Raw genomic sequence first — 21147 nt, forward strand, 5'->3', positions numbered from 1 at the left:
ATTCCCCTAATCTCCACACTTCGACGGAGAGCTCCTTAAGTCCCCTTACGGCACCGACGGGCTTTCCTTGTGGCTAAGCGGGTAAACAATCCGCCCGCAATGCGGGGAGTCCTGGATTCGATCCCTGGATTGGGAAGATCCCCTGAAAGAGAGAAAGGCTACCCACTCCAGTATTCTGGCCTGGAGAATTCCATGGACTGTATAGTGGATGGGGTCGCAAAGAATCGGACACGACTGAACGACTTTTACTTCATTTCACTTCAGGGCACAGACTGCGCCGCAGCCAGGCGACAAAGTAACTACCGCGGCCCCCGCCACGCGGTGTTTGACCGGCACCCGGGCCTTGACTGGTACGGCGAACCGGGGGCGGAGCCTTGCGGGGTGTGACGGGCAGGGGGCGGGGTCCCGCGGGGGTATGACGGGCCAGGGGGCGGGGCCCCGCGGGGTATGACGGGCCAGGGGGCGGGGCGGGCGCAGCCCGGGGCGCGCGAGCAGCACGCGGAAAGCACCGCCGTGCGCGCCCCGGCGCCGGGTCCGGGTGGGCTGCGGTCCGCGCGCCGCCGCGCCGCCGTGTCGGAGGCGGGAGGGGTCCGGCGCAGCCATGTTCGTGGCGCGCAGTATCGCGGCGGACCACAAGGATCTCATCCATGATGTGTCTTTTGACTTCCACGGGCGGCGGATGGCCACCTGCTCCAGCGACCAGAGCGTCAAGGTGCGGGCCGAGCCTGGAAGCGGGCGGGACCTTGCGCGGCCCGCTGTCCGAGCGAGGGGTGCGTGGAGAGGGGAGTGCTCCCGACTTGAGGCGCCTTGCCGGGCACGAGGCCCGGCGGCCTGGCAGGCGGGCGCCCTCCTCCCGGGTATTGTGGGGTCACTGCCGCCCGGGCCGCCTCTCCGCGGTTGTCTGCGTGCGTGCGTGCGTCACGGCGGCGGGCGCGCTCCCGCTGCGGGGGAAGCGGGGCGCGCCGGTCGGCCAGGCTTGCCCTGGGCTCCAGGCTGGGGCCGGAGCACCTCGCGGGAGGGGGATGTCTCGCTTGGCGGTGGTCGGCGGGACCTAGGCCCGCTCCGCGGGCGCCCGTCGGATTGGGCTCCCTCCGTCCATGTACTCACAGCTGGGCCGCGGCTGCGCGGCCCTCGCTGACGGATCTGTGACGAGGCCCGGGTTTTCTCTCCGCCCGCCGCGGCCGCGTGACCGTCGCGATAATTGGCGTCCGTTAACCGAGTAGGTTTCCTTATCCGCTTAAGGCTGTCTTCTAGAGGATTGTCCCGTGTGCGGAGTATTTGTCGGGGTGTTGCAGTGAAAAAGCTTCGTTAATCCCGCTTTTTATATTTTTTGGAAGTTTTCCTTAGGCTCATTCCAGTAAAGAAATTAATGAGTATTTTAAAAGCTCTTGAGAGTACTTGGTAGATTGTCTTTTTGAAGGTTGTACTGTTTTACAGCTGCCGGAGAAGAGTATCGGTGTGATAGTTGTCCGTGTCGGACATTATCATTGCATTTTTTTCTTTAGTGTTTTCGTTATTGCAGTGAACTACAGGTAACAAAATTTACCACCTTAACCGTTTTTATTAAGTATGTTTGTATCTTTGCATCGATCACTGCCATCCTCAGTTTGCACTGTCCGCATTAAGCATGACTCACCGATCCCTGAAGCGTCCACCCCTGGTCCCCGCCCTTGTACTTTCTGTCTCTGAATTTGGCTACTCCAGCGGCCTCATACAAGTGGGATCATACAGCATTTGTCTTTTTTGTGACTGGCTGATTTCACTTAGCTTAATGTTTTGAAGTTCATACGTGTTGTAGCATTTGTCATAATTTCCTTCCCTAGAAGAGGAAGCGTTTAAATCATCTAAAAACTTTTAAAGAGGCTGAGTATATGTATCTGCATACACCACATTTTACATATCACTCATCTGTTGGTGGAGTTTGGTTCCTTCTACATTTTAGTTGTGAACAGTGCTGCTGTGAATGTGGGTGAACAAGTATAGTTTTGAGACCTGCTATCAACTCTTTTGGGTGCAGACCCAGAAGTGGAATTGCTGAATCACATGGCAATTCTGTTTTTATTTGAAAAAATTTTAATAATTTTTATATATGTGTTGCTGTTCTTGGGCTTTCTCTAGTTGAGGAGAGCGAGGGCTACTCATCGTTGTGGTGCTCCAGGTGTCTCATTAGCGGCGCTTCTTGTGGAGGATGGGCTCTCGGTCACGCAGGCTTCAGTAGTTGCGGGTCATCAGCTCTAGAAAATGGACTTGGCGTTAGCAGGCAAATTCTATCCACCGGGGAAGCCCTGTTTGAAGTTTTATGAGGAGCCACAATACTGTTTCATCATTACATTTTTAAAAATTGATTTATTTGGGGGACATATTACATTAAAAAAACCTGGTTAAAATGTCACGTTATTGTAATGTCTATTTTTTGTTGGTATGAAGGTTCAGTGTTTTGTCTTTGACTGTTATATATACAGTTGAGTCTCGTTATTTGCAAGTTTTGTATTTGTGAATTTGCTTATTCTATAAAGTTTATTTGTAACCCCCAAAGCAACGCTCATGGTTATTTGTTGACATGACCAGGTGGCAGAAAAATTGGAGTTGTCCAGGTTGTGTTCCCAGCTGAGGTTGGACACGTGACACTCTGCCTTTCATTCAGGCTTTCATAGTGTAAACAAGCGTCCTTCTGAGTGTGTGTTTGGTGCCACATTTTTCGTATTTTCATTCTTTTTGTTGGTGAATTTCACTGGCTGAAGTGGTCCTCAAGTGTAGTGCTGCATAATGTCCCACAGCAAAAAGGCTGTGAGTGCCTTCCCGAAAAAGTATGTGTTAGGGGAGCTTCATTCAGACCTGAGTTACAGTGTTGGTGTGATTTCAGTTCAGTCACTCAGTTGCATCCGACCCTTTGTGACCCCATGGACTGCAGCACGCCAGGCTTCCCTGTCCTTCACCAACTCCTGGGGCTTGCTCAAACTCATGTCCATTGAGTCGGTGATGCCATCCAACCATTTCGTCCCCTGTCCTTCCCTTCTCCTGCCTTCAGTCTTTTCCCAGCATCAGGGTCTTTTCCAGTGTTCAGTGTTAGTGGATCGATAATATATACAAAATAAGGTGTTTGCAAACATGCACAGGTAAAACAAGGTTATTGATAGGTTGGTTGATAAATACATTGTGACCAGAGGCTCCTGTGAATTGTACCTGTTTCCCCTGCGGGGGAGTGGTCAGTATTGGCCCAGTGACTTTCTAGGGCAGCAGCACCATAAGTGCCTGGCTTGAGTGGCACTGTTATCATCTCCATTAACTATTGGAGCGAAGGTTCCTGGACTGACATGTCCTCAGTCCTCAGTAAATATTTGGTTGAATGAATGAATGTTTACTTACTGATTTTACCTTTTGTGAATTTATGTTTCCCTCCTTTGTCCTCACTGATTCAATTAATTTTAGGAATTCTTGGTACAAAATATCTTTTTTCTTACAGGTCTGGGATAAAAGTGAAAGTGGGGAATGGCATTGCACTGCTAGCTGGAAGGTTAGTATTTATTTTTATGGTGATTTTAAAATGAAACATTTACTATTGGGTAGCATTAGTGACTTTGTTCAGTTTTGAGAATTATAATATTTATACCTTTTACTTTTTTTCACTATTAAAGTAGCAAATGTGCTTCAGAAAATTTGAAAGTAGCATTTTTAACCTAATTGTTTTTAGCATCTCAGTATGTCTTTCTTATCTCTTTCCTTTACATATTTTTTTAATAGTTGTGATGTTTTGTATATAGCTTTATTTTTTGCTTTAAAAAATAGCTTTACCCCAGGTAGAGTTTTACGTATCTTGAGAATCGTCAATTTTAAATGTACAGTTCAATGAGTGTTAGTAAGTTTACACAGTTGGCAGCTCTACCACAATCTAGTTTTAGAACACTTACCATGAACAATGAAATTTCCCTTGTGGCAGCTTGGGAGTTAATTTTTCCCTTCTTATGCCCCAGGTAACCACTGAACTGTTTTCTGTTTATAAAGTTTTACTTTCTCTAGTGTTCTTGCCTGGAAAATCCCAGGGACCGGGGAGCCTGGTGGGCTGCCGTCTATGGGGTTGCACAGAGTCGGACACGACTGAAGTGACTTAGCAGCAGCAGACATTTCATATAAATGGAATTCTACAGTATATAGTTACTTGTTTGTACTTGCTTTCCTTAGCTTGTTTTTGAGGTTCATCCATGTTGTGGTATGTATCAGTGGTTTGATCCTTTGTAAAGCTGAGTAGTAGTCAGTCCATTGTATAGATAAAGCCACATTTTACTTACTCATTGACAATTTGATGGACATTTGTTTGTTTTTAGTTTTTGACGATTTTGAATGCTGTTATGAACATGCCATACAAGTCTTTGTGTGGACATTTTTGATTCTTTTAGATGTCTAGGAGTAGAATTGCTGGACTGTGTAAGGTAAGGGAATTAGAGAAAGCGAGGTTCAGAAAAAGAACGAGACTGGCACTTTACAGGAACAGATCACCTTTAATGAGGCAAGAAGGGGCAGCAGTCAGATTAGTGAGCTGCTGCACTTACTCAAGAAAAGAGTAAGTATGTATAGGCGTGTATGTGGAAAGTTGCTGTTTTATGGGGGCCTGTTCTTTTCCAAGGTTGTTCAGAGTAGTTACCTCTTAAAGGGCTTGGGCAAGGAATTTTGGAGATCGGCCAGAGGCTGGACCAGCTGGGAGCTGGGCGTAATCAACCTTAATGTCCATTTTTCTCTTCAGGTGAGAGAGTTCTTTGTTTTGCATAGAATGGTGGGGAGGATCTGGAGGGGAGTTTTTAACTCCAGGCTATTTTGAGCCAGGTAACTTTCTTTCAGACTGTGTATAGTTTTAACTTTTTTGAAAACTGCCAGACCATTTTCCAAAGTGCCTAAACCATTGTATGTTGCCAACAGCAATGTATGAGGGTTCCAGTCTGTTGTTTTGATCATATTAGTAGCCATCTTCAGTTCAGTTCAGTTCAGTCACTCAGTCGCGTCCGACTCTTTGCGACCCCATGAATCGCAGCACGCCAGGCCTCCCTGTCCATCACCATCTCCCGGAGTTCACTCAGACTCACGTCCATCGAGTCAGGGATGCCATCCAGCCATCTCATCCTGTCGTCCCCTTCTCCTCCTGCCCCCAATCCCTCCCAGCATCAGAGTCTTTTCCAATGAGTCAGCTCTTCGCATGAGGTGGCCAAAGTACTGGAGTTTCAGCTTTAGCCTCATTCCTTCCAAAGAAATCCCAGGGTTGATCTCCTTCAGAATGGACTGGTTGGATCTCCTTGCAGTCCAAGGGACTCTCAAGAGTCTTCTCCAACACTACAGTTCAAAAGCATCAATTCTTCGGCGCTCAGCCTTCTTCACAGTCCAACTCTCACATCCATACATGACCACAGGAAAAACCACAGCCTTGACTAGATGGACCTTAGTTGGCAAAGTAATGTCTCTGCTTTTGAATATGCTATCTAGGTTGGTCATAACTTTTCTTCCAAGGAGTAAGCGTCTTTTAATTTCATGGCTGCAGTCACCATCTGCAGTGATTTTAGTGGGTGTAAAGTGTGTCTCATTGGATCTCGGTTTGTATGCCTTTAATAACTAGCCCGGTGTTGATAGCATTTTCATGTGTGTGCTTGTCACTTACTTACCATCTATGATGAAGTGTTTATTGAAATCTTTTGTCCTCCACTCCCATTTTTTAAATTGTGGTGAGAGTCAACATAAAGTTCACCATTTCAAGTAAACAAATAAATGTAAATGCATTTATTGCATTCACAATATTGTACAATTGCTTCCTGTATCTAGTTCTAAAACTTATTTTTATCACTTCAAAAGGAGGCTCGTATTTTTGCTTTATAATTAACAGGTTTCATTAGTACTTTGTTATGTTTTAAAACATAAATACAGCAACAAAACAAATATGACAACAGATATACCCTATTTTGCTTACTAATTGATATTTGTTTGCTTTTTATTGTGATGAATCCTTTGTGCAGTCCTTGTTCTTTAGTTAGATCATGCTTTACCTGGAAGCTAACATTTAGCAGAATCTCACTGTGCTAGTGCATCTTTGACTTAATAAGCTATATAAATTAGAAAAGTGAAATAAAAAGAGTAGACAGAACAGAGGATAAAAATAAGGGTGCAAGGACTTCCCTGGTGGTCCAGTGGTTAAGACTCTGGTTCTACTGCAGGGGGCACAGTTTCAATCCCTGGTCAGGGAATGAAAATCCCACATGCCAGAGGCCAAAAAAAAGATGCAGAGTTTACCATTGGATGATGACATTGTTACCATGTAGAAATTATTGAATTATGAATGTGTTCTGAGATTGAGTATACAAAAAGTATTAGATACACGGAAGCCTAAAACAGATTTTGTGAGCATCATGGGTGGACTGGTGCTTGTGGTCATACAGTATTTTTATTGGAAAGCACAGACAATTCTATTGATGTGAAATGCTTTAAGACTTTTCTGCCTTTTTTTTGTTGGTCAACATAAAGAGTTGAATAATAGTAATTTAATGTTTTTTCATATATAAAGATAGTGCTATTGAGCTTTAAATTATTCCCTCACAATTTGGAGATGTGGGCTTCCCTGTATTTGTCCTCTCATTGCCTCTTTTCCTAGCCAGACATCAGAATCATTTTAAGCATTTTGTTGCTATGGTTTCTTATACTGTCAGACTTTTGAAGCATATAATTTTGATTAATCTTACTTATTAGGTGGGTGTTCCCTATTGAAGCAATTTGCAAGTGAAAAAAATAATGGACTGATAGAATCTCTGTTTAAAAGCTTTGTTAGGTTAAACTCTGAACCAGATCTCTGTTAGTAGCACTGGAAAAGGTCAACTTTATCCAGAAGGGTTTTTTTTTAATTCATGAAATGTTAGAAGAACTTGACTCCAGAAGAGCTGTAATCCTAAAGATGAAGCATCTTCTAAAAGTTAAAAGTTCTAGAATTTAGCTTGTTTTATTTTGGCCATGCTGCATGGCATGCAGGGTCTTAGTTTCCAACCAGAGATTGAACCCGTGTCCCTCTGGTAGAAGTGTGGCGTTCTAACCACTGGACCACCACCAGAAAATTCCCTACAAGTTAAATTTTTAAATGTTAAATTGAGTAGCTTTTTCTGTTTGTTGGGCTAAAAATATCTATATTCTATTTCTTCAAGTGACATATGTGTGAAAAATGAGTAAACTCCTCTTTTTCCGTTTTTTTCTTTTTTTGATTCCTCAGACACATAGTGGATCTGTGTGGCGTGTGACATGGGCCCATCCTGAGTTTGGACAGGTTTTGGCTTCCTGTTCTTTTGACCGAACAGCTGCTGTCTGGGAAGAAATAGTAGGAGAATCAAATGATAAACTGCGCGGACAGAGCCACTGGGTGAGACATTTGTTAGCAATGAGTGGGCCGGTGGAAGCCAGAGCACCCGAAGAGCAGTGATCTTTCTAAGGACACTTTGGGGAAGTGAGACTTTCAGTCCCACCCCTCTGACCTACAGGGAGGGGAGAGGGCTGCGGATTGACGGATCACCAGTAGCCAGTGAGTCATTCATGCCTATATAATGAGGCCTCCATCAAAACCCTAAAAGATGGGGTTTGGAGGCTCCTGGGCTGGTGGAGATCTGGGGACCTGGCGCTGGCAGGAGCATGGGGGCTCTGTGCCTGTCCCTGACCGTACCCCATGGGTCTTTTCCATGTGACTGTTCCTGAGTTACAGCAAGCAGTGAGAAGCACAGGTAACACCCGGGTTTTGGACTGGTACGTGAAGAATGACGGTCTTGTGGGACTGAACTCTGCATTCCAGAATCTGATGCTATCTACAGGTAGTTAGTGTCAAAACTGAGTTGAATTCTCCTTGGACACCCTTCTGGTGTCAGAATTGTCTGTGGGTGTGAGGATTAGCCCCCAACCCCGCTCTCCAGAATTGAAATTGTTACCAGAACCCTTTTACTTCTTTAGGGAAATGTCTAATCAAGTCCTTTGTCCATTTTTTGTTGTTGAGTTGTAGGTGGGAATTCTTTATGTACTTTATTTCCTTAACGGATATGTGATTTCCAAATCTTCTTTCTCATTCTGTTAAGTTGTCTGTCCAGTCTCTTGATAGAGTGTTCAAGGGTTGTGTGCAAGGATTTCATGAAGTATAGTTTAGTTTTTCTCTTGTTGCCTTGTGTTTCTTGTATCATAAGTCATTGCCAAATCCATTGTCAGGGAGACTCTGGCCAGAATTTTCTTTTAAGAATTTTATAGTTCAGTGCTTATGTTTAGGCCTTTGACTCATAGAGTTAATGTTTGTATGTGACATAAGGCAGGTATCTATCGTAATTCTTTTGCACTTCAGTGTCCAGTTCTCTGAGCACCTTTCATTGAGAATATTGTCTTTTCCCTATAAAATGGTCATTGGCATCCTTGTTGAAAATCAAGTGACTGTATTTGGAGAGTGGTGGCAATATGAAGGATTTTTTTCTTCAAACTTAATGATTTGTATTTAGTGTTTCAGCATTTGTGTTATATTAATTATTTATATTATAATCCTGTAATTGCTACTACTCCTAAACCCAACTTATAGGAGTTGGGTCCCAAAACTATAGACAGTAAGCTGTTGATTTCTAAATTTTGTTGACAGTTTCAGTCAAAAGTCAGCTCATGTAGAAGTCGGGTAGTAGCTGGTTGGTATCTGCCATGCCAATTTCCAGAACACCAGCTTCCTACCATTCTCTTGGTCTCTGCTGCGTGCCTCTTGGTCCGAGCAGGGTTAACCAGCACTTAGACTTGACAGGAGAAGTTGTACTCCCTCCTTTTTACTGTCTGAGGATCTTAAGGCTGTTTGCAGCCTGCTTAGCATGACAAAACTGCCCGTATGAAAATTCTAACATTTTCTGCTTTTCTCCTATCTGCCTAAGCACTTCCCAGGTGGCGCTAGTAGTAAAGAACCCACCTGCCAATGCAGGAGATGTAAGAGACTTGGGTTCAATCCAAATTTGGGAAGATCCCTTGGAAGAGGACATGGCAAACCCACTCTAGTATTCTTGCCTAGAGAATCCCATGGACAGAGGAGCCTGGAGGGCTACAGTTCATAAGATCGCAAAGAGTCAGACACAACTGATTTAGCACATACACGCTGCTTAAGAAGAAAGAATTTATCTAATTTAATAAAGTTAGGCTTCACAAGGTCATCTTTCTTCTGCATTAAAGGAGTAGCTGATTATAGGTCACTGATTTTGAGCTTGTGTTCATGGTGTTTTGCCAGGTCCTTTGGAGGAAATAGAGGCCTCCCCAGTTTTTGAGTGTCTTTTCAAGGTGGTACAGTTTTCTGAGGAAGTGGCAACGGATCTCTGTGATTCAGAGCCTTTGCTCTTTCACCCTGACATCCTTTCTTTTTGTGTGTAATTTACATTGATTTTTTTTTTTTTCAGGTCAAGAGGACAACGCTGGTGGACAGTAGAACGTCCGTTACCGATGTGAAATTTGCTCCTAAGCATATGGGTCTCATGTTAGCAACATGTTCAGCAGATGGGATAGTTAGAATCTATGAGGCTCCAGACGTCATGAATCTCAGCCAGTGGTCTCTGCAGCATGAGATTTCATGCAAACTCAGCTGTAGTTGTATTTCTTGGAACCCTTCAAGGTAGGTGATACAAGCCTAGTAATCATTACACTTAGCATCAGATGCTTTATTTTTTGGAATATGCTTTTCTTAAGTGGTCTTGTTTATCTGTTTTTAAAAATATATATTATGTAGAATAATGATTCTCTGTTCTCCACCCTGTCATGTCTCTTATCCCTCTGTTTCTACTCCATATAAGAAGCTAGCCACTGTAAACATTCTGGTGCACTTTCTGAACTTTTCCCATGCATATACAAGTAAATATTTTCTGCCTTTATAAACACACACATATATGTACACAAGCACACCCAGGTATATGCTATCATGTTCAAGTGGACCCAAAACACACAGACGTGTATGGACCTAACATTTTCCTTTTTTTTGGAGTTTGCTTCTTAAACTTACAAATACATTGTGGGCTTTTAAAATAAATTTCTAGTTTAAAATTTTTTTTGATTGTGTCGGATCTTGGTTGCTGCACGAGAGATCTTTTCGTTGCAGTGCGGAGGCTTCTCTCTAGTCGTGACATGTGGGCTCCAGAGGACAGGGGCTCTGTAGTTGAGGTGTGTGGGCTCAGTACTTGTGGTGCCCAGGCTTAGCTGCCACGTGGCATGTGAGATCTTTGTTTCCCGACTGGGGATCAAAGCCATGTCACCTGCTTTTGACGGCAGATTCTTAAAAACTTGACCAGCAAGGAGGTCCCCTCATCGTGGGTGTTTTCCTGTGTCTTAGTGCATCTAGTCCTATCTTACTCCTTTCCTTGATGCACAGAGTGTGATTCTAAGACTATCACTATTTTATAATTTAAGTGGTTTCCTTATGCCTCTGGTTCTTGCCATGTTATCTTTAAACAGAGTTTATACTTACTCTGTGAAAGATGACTTTAGTACATTAAGAAAGCTTTCTACTTGTGAAGATGTGACAGTATATTTTATTTGTTGTTCTTCAGTTGTATGTAATTGTCATAATTCAAATACTTCTCCACTTAGTGATTTATCAATTTTCAGACTGTATGTTGACTCACCTCTCTTTTAAAAAAAGTGGAAATTAGCTCTTTTTTGCGTCTATCACACATTTATGTTCTCATTTCCTAATGTTTTGTTACACTGCTTGTATAGTGACAAGATTTATAGTATTTGTCTTTATGTTTTGTAAACCTTTAGTACACGTAAAAGTACTTTTATCTTTTGATTATAAGTTGATTCAGATTCTAAGTAGCAACTGAATTTGTAAGACTAGATAGTATTCATTCTAGACACAAATTAATCTGTTTTCGTAGCTGTAGTTCACAGAATAATGTGACATTGACTTTGACAGGTGCTGTTTTCTCATTATTGATTCCTTTACTTTGGGTTATATTTAGGTGTCACAGTTTTCATATCATGAGTTGTCTCTGGATTTTTTGTTTTCCTTTGGTTACGCAGCTCTTAAAGTAACTTTTTTTTTTTTTTTTCCTCCATGGGGTTGATGGCAAACTATAAATTCTAGAACACCTGAAAATGTCTTAGTTTTACTCCATGCTTAATTGTAGTTTGGCTAGCTCTAGAACTTTGGCTAAGTTCAAAATGTAGGAATTTCAGAGATTTTTAAATTTTAGATTTTTAAAAGATTCTTGAATCTTCTAAATTTTAGTTGGTGGGAAGTGTGCGGTCAGTCTGATACTGGATCTTTTGTGGGGAGCCTATTCTTTCTGGAAAGTTTTAGGATTTTATCGTACTACTACTTTGAGATTCAAGTATATTCTGTGAGTTTGTGGTTTGTCCATCTTGACAGTATAATGACTTTTGATTGCAGAAAGTTCTGAATTTTAATATGGCCACATTTAAGTCTTTCTTATATGTTGTTGTGCCTTTTTTTTTTTTTTTTTGAGAAATTCTTCCCCACCTTGATGTTATCAAGTGTATTCTGAAAGGTTTTTGGTTTTGCCTTCCCTTTTGGCTCACCTGGTAAAGAATCTGCCTGGGTTCGAGCCCTAGGTTGGAAATATCCCCTGGAGAAGGGAAAGGCTACCCACTCCAAGTATTCTGGCTTGGAGAATTCCATGAACTGTATAGTCCATGGGGGTCGGAAAGAGTCGGACACAACTGAGCCACTTTTACTGGCACTCTTAGGTCATTAAACCTCCTGGAATTGCTTTGTATCATTGAAGATAGTGGAATTTTAAAATTTAACCAGGATGTTTCCAGGTATTTTTTCTTTATTAGAAAAGATTTCAAATATAGTAATAATACAATAGACCCTCATATACCCATCACCTTGCTACAGTAATACAGAGCCACTCTTGTTTTTGTTTGTGAGTGCCCCATGACTTATTACAATTGGTTGGTTGGTTGATTGATTTGCTATTTATCTGTTTATTGATTAGAGGTTGTAGCTTCTAGAATTTCCTCTTTAGTGGTAGTGGTTGAGCTCTTTTTCCCTTAGCTTTTTTGCTGTCTTATGTCCTTCTGCTTCCTGAAATTCCTCCAGATTTCTTGATTTCTGATGGAATATTCTGATTTCTGCACTCTTACAAGTGTATTCTTTCATCTTTTCATGGAGGTATAGAAAGGAGTTGCAGGTGATCAGTCTCCCGTATTCAGAGAGTTGGATGGTTTTGCTCACTGTTTAATTATTTGGAAGATGGTTTAAGTGTGATCTTTTTTTTTTCTAAATATACAAATGAGGTAATCCTCAATTCAGGTTATTATCTGGATGTTTTATAATTTATTTTTTAGAATATTTAACAAACAATTTATATTTTCAGTGATTTTAGAATATATTATAAATGTACTTGTCCTTCCTCAGATATTTAACATCGTGAAAGAATAATCTGTCAAACACTGAAAAAAGAAATCTTGTGAGATATAGAAACTACTGTAATTTACACTCCTTCGAATAGCCAGGAATTATAGTATATAACTTGTAATTTTATTTTGTCACTATAGCACTTTACAGTTTACTTGGTGTTTTTCTTATATTAGGTGACTTGATCTCGTTATCAGAAGCTTTAGTAATAAAGACCTAAATTTTTACTTTTTTAAAAATTACATTATGTTTTCAGCTCTATGAGATTGGCAAATCATAACATCAAGACTAAACAGTCTTTAAACATCAAGGTTAAACAGTACCTGTATGTCACTTTCATAGAGGTATTACTTAATCTGAATGTGGGAAGCAAGGGAAATCAATATCTAAATAATTAGACATAGAAATGGAAAAAAAAATTAACCTTGAGTTCACCTCAGAGTTCATTCTTTTATTGCTTATCTTTTGCCTTTTTAAAAATGTAGTTGGCTACAAATGAATGTGGAGACTTAAAGAATGATAGGCATGCCTTCCTAAGGATGGTATGTTCTACTTTCCTCCTCCATTGGGATGGGATTCTTTTTGTGCAAAGCATGTAAAAAAATTTTTTTGCCATGGATTTGGTCACCATAAAGTTACTTTTCATGTAATAGTTAATGACCAGATTTTTTAGGAAAGAAAATTCTAAGATTTCTTAGGTGTTTTTTTTTTTTTAATCAGTTGAATGCTTAAAGCCTTTTCTTTGGGGAAGAGGACTACTTTCTATCTCAGCCATAAGAAAATGTGGTAGAAATATGGTGAAAGGCTGGTATTCCTGGTCCCCAGATGAGACCCCTGGGGTACCCTTCCTGGGAGTGCGGCACTGGGCATAGCAGGGGTTTAGTCCACAGCTGACTGGTGGGTTGCACAGCTGCTAGATGAGTTCTTAATTGTCTGAACTAAATGTGTGTTGATGTTGTAATTGAGAAAACCCATTTTTCTCTTTCTTTCCAGCTCTCGTGCTCATGCTCCCATGATTGCTGTAGGAAGTGATGACAGTAGTCCAAATGCAATGGCCAAGGTTCAGATTTTCGAATATAATGAAAACACCAGGTCAGTACTGCTTTGGTTTAGTTACTGTTCTGAATTGCAGTTAATTTTTTAAAATGTTATTTCTTTATTCATTAATTCAGTTATGCATTATTTGTCATATTTACTGATTTCCTATGATATGCTAAGTTCTTTGTTCTGGTAATAACTAAATTGAGTGATGTAGCTGCTGTTGCTGCTGCTAAGTCACTTCAGTTATGTCCGAATCTGTGCGACCCCATAGGTGGCAGCCCACCAGGGTCCTCTTTTCCTGGGATTCTCCAGGCAAGAATACTGGAGTGGGTTGCCATTTCTTTCTCCAGTGCAGGAAAGTGAAAAGTGAAAGTGAAGTCGCTCAGTCGTGTCCTACTCTTAGCGACCCCATGGACTGTAGCCTACCAGGCTCCTCCGCCCATGGGATTTTCCAGGCCAGAGTACTGGAGTGGGTTGCCATTTCCTTCTCCAGAGTGATGTAGAGGAAAAGGTAAAATTGGTCTCCCACTATGTACCATCATGCAGGGAAAACAAAAAAATGCAAAATGGCGATGAATTTTATAAACTGGAAGATTCATTCAAGAGAAGACTGTAGAATGAGTAAAAGTTGGCCAGACAGAGAGAGTGCAACTTTCCAGGTGGAGAGAGTGAGCCAGTGTAATCTCACTGTGGTTGGAACATAATGGGTCAAAGGGAGACCATGTGGTGGGAAACCCGCAGGTCTTATGTCTTCTAGACCTCCTGCTTAGCATCCTGTCTTTATTTTAAGGGTATTCTGAAGCTGTTAAAAGACTTCCGAATTGGCGGGTAACAGGATCAGATGGTCTTTTAACTCTTCCTGAGATGTGGAAATAGACTTTGGTATAGCTTCCCTTTTTTTAGAGATTTTTTTTTTCCCCTTAATTTTATTTATCTTTATTGTTTTTGGTTGTGCTGGGTCTTTGTTGCTGCTCAAGCTTTTCTCTAGTTGGAACAAGTGGGGGCTACTGTCTAGTTGCAGTAGGTGGACTTCTCATTGCAGTAGCTTTCCTCTTTTTGCAAAGTCCCAAGCTATAGGGTAAGCAGGCTTCAGTAGTTGTGGCTCTCAGGCTCTGGAGCACAGGCTCAGTAGTTGTAACGCATGGGCCTCAGTTGTTCTGTGGCATGGGAGACGTCCTGGATCAGAGGTTGAACTCCTGTATCCTGCATTGGCATGTGGATTCTTTAAGACTTAGCCACTAGGGTAGCTCTGGTATAGCTTCCTTTATCGTCACTTAAAAAAATTCAGTTCTTGCTGTTATTAGCAACAACTTTTTTCTTTACACTCAAATCTTGGGAAATTCAGGTACCCTTTTTCTTAAAAAAGATATTAATAGCTAACAAAGCAAGATCTCATTCTAACTTTTCGTTAACTCTGTTTGAAGTTAAACTTAAGAAAATTGAAGGAAGAAACCTGGGAGCTTATATTACTTTCCTAGGGCTGCCGAAACAAATTACAACAAACTGGTGGCTTAAATCAGAAGTTTATTCTCATACTTCTGGAGGCTGGAAATCTGAGATCAAGGTATTGTCAAGGCTTGCTGCCTTCATACACCCTCCTTGTCTCTTCCAGCTTTTGGAGGCTCCAGGAGTTCCTTGGCTGAGCAGCATAACTACAGTCTCTGCCTGGTCTTCACATGGCTTCTCCTCTAATGTCTGTTCTCTGTCACCCTGAGATCCTTAATTGTATCTGCAAAAGCCCCTTTCCTTAGGTCACAGTCTCAGTTCCTAGAGGTTGGTGCTGGGACATACTACACACAGCAGAGGTGAACACTACTACATATGAGCAAGATGGAATAATGGATATACCTAAACATATGGCTTTGTAAAATTTTCATTTATGATAATTTTAAGGTAAATTGTTTTTTCATTAGGAAATATGCAAAAGCTGAAACTCTCCTGACTGTCACAGACCCTGTTCATGATATCGCCTTTGCTCCAAACTTGGGACGATCTTTCCACATTCTTGCCATAGCAACCAAAGATGTGAGAATTTTTACATTAAAGCCTGTGAGGTGAGTTTTTGCAACAACGAATTTGAAAATTCTCTTACCTTTTGCTTATTTTCATTTGTGGAGGAAAGTATAGAGGCAAGAATGATCTGAATAATAGATTCTTATGAACATTTTATCTATAAATATATGACTTTAGGGAATGGGGAATTGAGTAAAGAGAGATATGTTTTCTTAGTTGTGTTTTATTTAGGCAGATACTAAAAATGAATTAGATCCTCTGAATATAATTGGACGCTATACATGTTTGAAGGAATGAGAGGTGGCAGTCTACTTAGGGAAGATTAGCGCTGAGACATTTGTGAATAACCTATTTAGCTTTAATTTTGGAATTCTGAACCTCAGTTCTTTTTCTTTTTTCCCCTCTTTCTCTCTTTTCTTATTCTTCCTACTACTTTTCTTTTTAAAAAGTAATCATTTTCATCTCTCTTATTCCTCAGCATTTTGTGGGGAATAAAATCCTCTTTAGTTGCTGAGTGTCTTTTATGCAGTAGGATCATGCCAGGTACTGGGGAGTCAAATGAAAATGACTTGGCCCAACTCTCAGTAAGATGTTACAGAGTTCGGGGGTGGATATGGATATGACCTTCTGGTGGCATGTATGTGAGACCATTGTTATTATTTAGAACAATGAGAGTGTATGAGTGTATGTGTGTGTCCATACTCAGAATTCCTTAGGAATTTTTTTTTTTAATTAACAGGAAAGAACTTACTTCCTCTGGTGGGCCAACAAAATTTGAAATCCATATCGTGGCTCAGTTTGATAATCATAATTCTCAGGTCTGGCGAGTGAGTTGGAATATAACAGGAACAGTGCTGGCATCTTCAGGAGACGATGGCTGTGTGAGGTTGTGGAAAGGTAATAGTTCAGTGAAGAATTGTTGCTGTATGTTGCTAGAATTTTCCCTTAGAAATGTAAACTCGGAAATACGTCTGTGGTTACTTTTAAATTAATGTCTCATATTGTTTTGAATCTATCATTTTACCTAGTTCATAGCAGTGATTGACTAATTGAATTACATTTCCGTGTGGAATAAAGTAGAACTAATTGGGACAGAATATACACTACCTCCAGAGATACCATTTGCTATGGGTGTAACTTGTATGAGTTCTCTACAGACTCAGGATACAGTCACCTCTTGATTGAACAACTGCTTTAGCCAATTAGCCCTTAGAAGAAATTTAGGGTCTTCCTCACTTCTCTACAGCTCCCAAAAGTTAGAGAATCTTGAGGCCACTGATTCTAAAAGTTTCACAAATGCCAAGCAGAGAGAAGGCGCTGTGGACATTCGACACTGTGGGTGTTGTGGTCTGCTCTTCTTCATGGATGTTTATCCACTGGGCAGGGGTGCCATGGTCTGTGCACCACTCTAGTTGGCAGCATCCCTTTCTGAGGATGTGATTACAGCCCAGTTCATTTCCCCTGAGAAGTGGCCGTTCCTAAAATGCAGTTTGACTGAGTCTCCTGGGGTCAGCTTTTGGCTGTGATAGTACCAGCCAGGGCTCAGGGTCTCTGCTGCCCTGTCTACCTCTGGACTTTAGTCAGGACAGCCCCACTCCACCCAGCAGGCTCCCTACTTGGATTTCCTGGGCTCGGTGTCTTTAGTGACCAGCTTTGCATCCAAACCATTAGGCCAAGCTGGATAAGCCACTCAGACCCCAGAGGTTCTGTTACCTACATCCACAGGGACATTAGATACCCACGTGACTTACACCTGCTTAACTGAGAATGTGACTCTGTTACCCACACATCATACCTGAAATTCATTGTAATGAAGACAGAATTTATTTTGGTATTAATGTGATAATGTGATAGCTTACATCTGTCAATATGTATCTTGTAAGGAAAGGAGTGGTGAAAGTTTTGTTTTTTAAATTAGTAATTCTTTAAAAAACTTCAAAAAATAATTGTTAAAATTGAGATATATGTGTTTCATATCTCTGCCATTAATCCTAAGAGATACATAGCCCGTAGGTCTCTCTTATTTCTTTAATTGTAGATTTGTGCACTGGAACATAGTTGTTAGTAATGTCAATGTGTTGACCACTTTCCTTCCAGCTAACTATATGGACAACTGGAAGTGTACTGGCATTCTGAAAGGTAATGGGAGCCCTGTCAGTGGGAGTTCTCAGCAGGGAAACTCAAATCCGTCCATAGGTTCAAATATCCCAAGTCTTCAGAATTCACTAAATGGATCTTCTGCTGGCAGGTAGGCTGTTTTGTGAGAAAACTAGCAATTAAGTTTTAAATCATTCAGGTAGCCATACTAAAGATGTGTTATTTTGTGGGTTTTTAGATTGAATCAAGAAATTCGCACATAATTGTGACACTAGAAGAGAAAGCACTTTAGTATCTCTGTATTTGGTTTATTACTTGGTCATAATATTTACAGGTAGGTTATGATATTGTGATACTTAGTGGTCTACCAGAGACGTGTATAACTGGGAAGTAGTGAGATGAAGAGGAAGTGTGAGACAGCGCTGGGGCTTGTAATCGAGAGGAGTCAGTGTCATTAGTGATGGGAGGGTAGCCTTTGAGTCAGGTTAAACTAAAATTGTATATAAAACACATGAACTAAGGCTTTGTAGAAGAGTGAATTAAGTGTTTGTGTGTGTGTGTGTTTAAAACTTTCATGGAGATTATAAGAGGAAATGGTAAATTGAATTGATTTTTAGAATTTTTAGTATATTTTAGATTCGCAAAGCATGTTTGATGTCATTAGAGTCATCCTTTGTTTTCATATTCCAATTTCAAATATGAATTTGTAAGGTAAAATTATTTTAACATGCCTTTGTGAATAATTTGGAATACTATTAAGGAAAATTTAAAGCACAGCCTTAACAAACTATACTGTAATGGTTCTTTTGTCAATTTAAGAGAATTGTATTTTAAATTTACTATTTTTATAGTGTTATATTTTTATACAGAAGTCCTGCTTTTTGATTTTTAAGTATTTGTATAAAAACAGCTTCAGGTACCATAGGAGATATAAGAATATAAAGATTATTTCATGAAGCAGAGGATAACTAGTGTTAATTCTTTAAAAAAAAAAAAAAATCTAGTGTTTGGTTGCTGCCTGTACTGCATATTTTCTTTTGTAAAGAGCTTTGAAGTTTTGATCTGTGTTCTTATTGTGCCAATAACCATGTGTGTTAGATCTGTGATGCATTTTCCCTTCTCCATTTGTATTATGTCCTTTAACAGAAAGCACAGCTGAGTACCAGCTAACTGGAGTAACTTTGCTGTTTTGCTGCTTGTTGCATGCACACAGGAATGGAAAGCGAGCTCCTTTTCCCCTTCCCCAGCGCCGTTTGACCTCTCCCAAGATACACCAGCAGCCTGCTTACTACTAAACGCAATCCAAAAGGCCTTTAAAAATACAGTGTATATCATTTTTTTTGTACTAGCCAGTTTATTGACACTTACTTAAAATTTTTGAAATATAAATGGAGAGGCTTTTTGTTGAGACACTGTCACCAAAACAATTTTTTGAAATGTTTCTGAAACTCACGGGTTTCAAAATTAAAAGATTGTTACCATCCTCAGTAGTTGGGAGGAGGGAAAATATCACTATTCCATCTGGAGAATGTATATAGACTTCTGTCTTTTATTTTCTAAAACAGTAGGCTAAAATGAATTTTTATAATTTCAATTTGAGGATTGAATAAGTATTTTTCATAAAGATTGTTTTGAGTGCTAATTTGTTTACTTTTTGTAGAATTGGTTTATACATGATACTATTCAGTATAACTGTTATTTCTTTGAAATGTTTAAACTATTATTAGTGAAAGAGTGAGAGAAATAGTAGTGACAGTAACTTGACTGTACAGTTTGTAGCCAGACAACATTTGGTATTGCTTCATTTATATTTTGGTAGTAAAATGAAAACATCGTTGTAAGTTTTCAGTTTAATATTCACTAAAGAGGTAAATATTTCTAATACGTGCTTGTATATTTTTATGGTGTGATTTCATGGCTTAAGGTTTCCTTCAAGTCAAAATTTGGAAACATATAAGAAGCAGATATATAAGCATACTATAAGAAGCAGATAAAGCTTTGCTGAAATTGTGCATGCATGTTAAACCTCCAGGTTCCATGTCCCAGGATTTTCTTAATTTTGTTGGCTGCTTCATTTAGTTCATATCCTCTGATGACAGAGCTATAAATCTTTTTTTGAGAAAATGCTAAAGTATTACGGGTAAGTTATAAAATAGTATGCTAACAGTAGGACATATTTTTGAGCCCTTTTATTTATCAACATTTTGTACTAATCAAAGGTTTTTGCAGAAAAACATCTAAGTGTATTCAGAGACTGTTTCTTGGAAAGTATGTTGCAGTAGCTGGCCATACCATGTGAGCGTCTCCCTGAATTGGTCCCGAGAGTCATGTGTGCACTAAAACTGCTGTTGCTACAGGGGAAGCGTTGCTTAAAGAAAAGCTTATGTGATATGTAAATTTCAGGATAGCATCAGTATGTTTCTGAGAGATTAGAAAATGTTTTAAATTATAAAATTAATGTCTTCTTTTGTAACATTCATACTGAAGATTTTTTTTTTAACATTTTAAGTTAAACAGATTCTATTTCTTTTTTCAAGTTTCTGTACTTGCTTAAGCAAGCCTAATTTGAGTAAGGGTCTTGATTTTGCTGTTATGTTCTGTTAGTTTTGGCATGAATATACTAAAGCTTTTTTTTCTAGCATGTGTTTTCCCCTCTTTGGTTCTCTTTGTATTTACTACTTTTCTCTTTTTCTTCTGTTTTTTTTTTTTTTTCTCTGTTGTTTTTGTTTTGTTTTGGTGTTTTGTTCCTGTCTTCATTGTTTCAGGTATTTCTTTCCCCCTCTGGATTCCCCACGGGCTGGATCGAGATGGTCCAGTTATGCCCAGCTCCTTCCTCCTCCTCCTCCTCCTCCTCTGGTAGAGCACTCTTGCGATGCTGACACTGCCAGTCTCCAGTATCCTCACCCTCGCAGACGATCTCTCTCTCGGCCTCTTAATCCCTTACCTGAGAATGAAGGGGTTTAAAAAACACTGATTTAACACTTAAAGGCCTTATTCAAGTGCTTGTAAATGCTTTCATTCCTGGCTTTTTGTTTTTCTTTCAGAAGATTTTTCTAATTTAGGGTGTGTCTTGCATGTATTACAACCAGAACATGGTGTTTGGAACCTAAATGTGTTTGTGCTTTTGCATCAAAGGAATATTTGTTTCATTGGTTGATAACCTTTGATGAAATGATGAGACATGTACACACAACATTAACTGTGAGTTACACACAAATGGTTGACTTCAAAGTGCCTGTTCTGTACATTTTATTTTGAACCGTTATGGTGTTAAGTTTCTTATGGTTTGTCATACTGGTTAATGTGAAAGCATATCATAAAGTTCACCTTGCCTTTGAGACGTACTGAGAACTGTTTCTGATTTTTCAGGCTAATGTTGCAACTGACTAGTTTGTAAAATAAAATCATTCCTGTGTATAAAGCAGCAAAACATAATAAAGACTGTTTGGTCTTTTTTTTCTTTTAAAGAAAACTGCCTTTCACTACTTGGAATTACTGTTTAAAGCTTTTGTAATAATTCTCCAAGTAGATTATTTAATAAAATATATTTTTAAATATATGAACCTGTTGCCTTATAAAAATAGAATGGATTCTATTTGATGGTTTGT

General features: G+C 40.0%; 1 protein-coding gene across 1 annotated transcript; it reads left to right on the forward strand.

Annotated features, from left to right (window-relative positions):
- Positions 1–549: 549 nt before the first annotated feature.
- On the forward strand, positions 550–21010 carry SEH1L (SEH1 like nucleoporin). Its single transcript, XM_052660616.1, has 9 exons — positions 550–712; positions 3464–3514; positions 7232–7378; positions 9411–9622; positions 13382–13480; positions 15343–15483; positions 16182–16339; positions 17540–17690; positions 20305–21010. Exons 1-9 carry the CDS (start codon positions 602–604, stop codon positions 20501–20503), a joined length of 1269 nt encoding a protein of 422 aa, XP_052516576.1. The 5' UTR covers positions 550–601; the 3' UTR covers positions 20504–21010.
- The last annotated feature ends 137 nt before the right edge of the window (positions 21011–21147 follow it).

This window comes from Budorcas taxicolor, chromosome 22 (genome assembly GCF_023091745.1).
Source record: "Budorcas taxicolor isolate Tak-1 chromosome 22, Takin1.1, whole genome shotgun sequence".
Taxonomy (NCBI): domain Eukaryota; kingdom Metazoa; phylum Chordata; class Mammalia; order Artiodactyla; family Bovidae; genus Budorcas; species Budorcas taxicolor.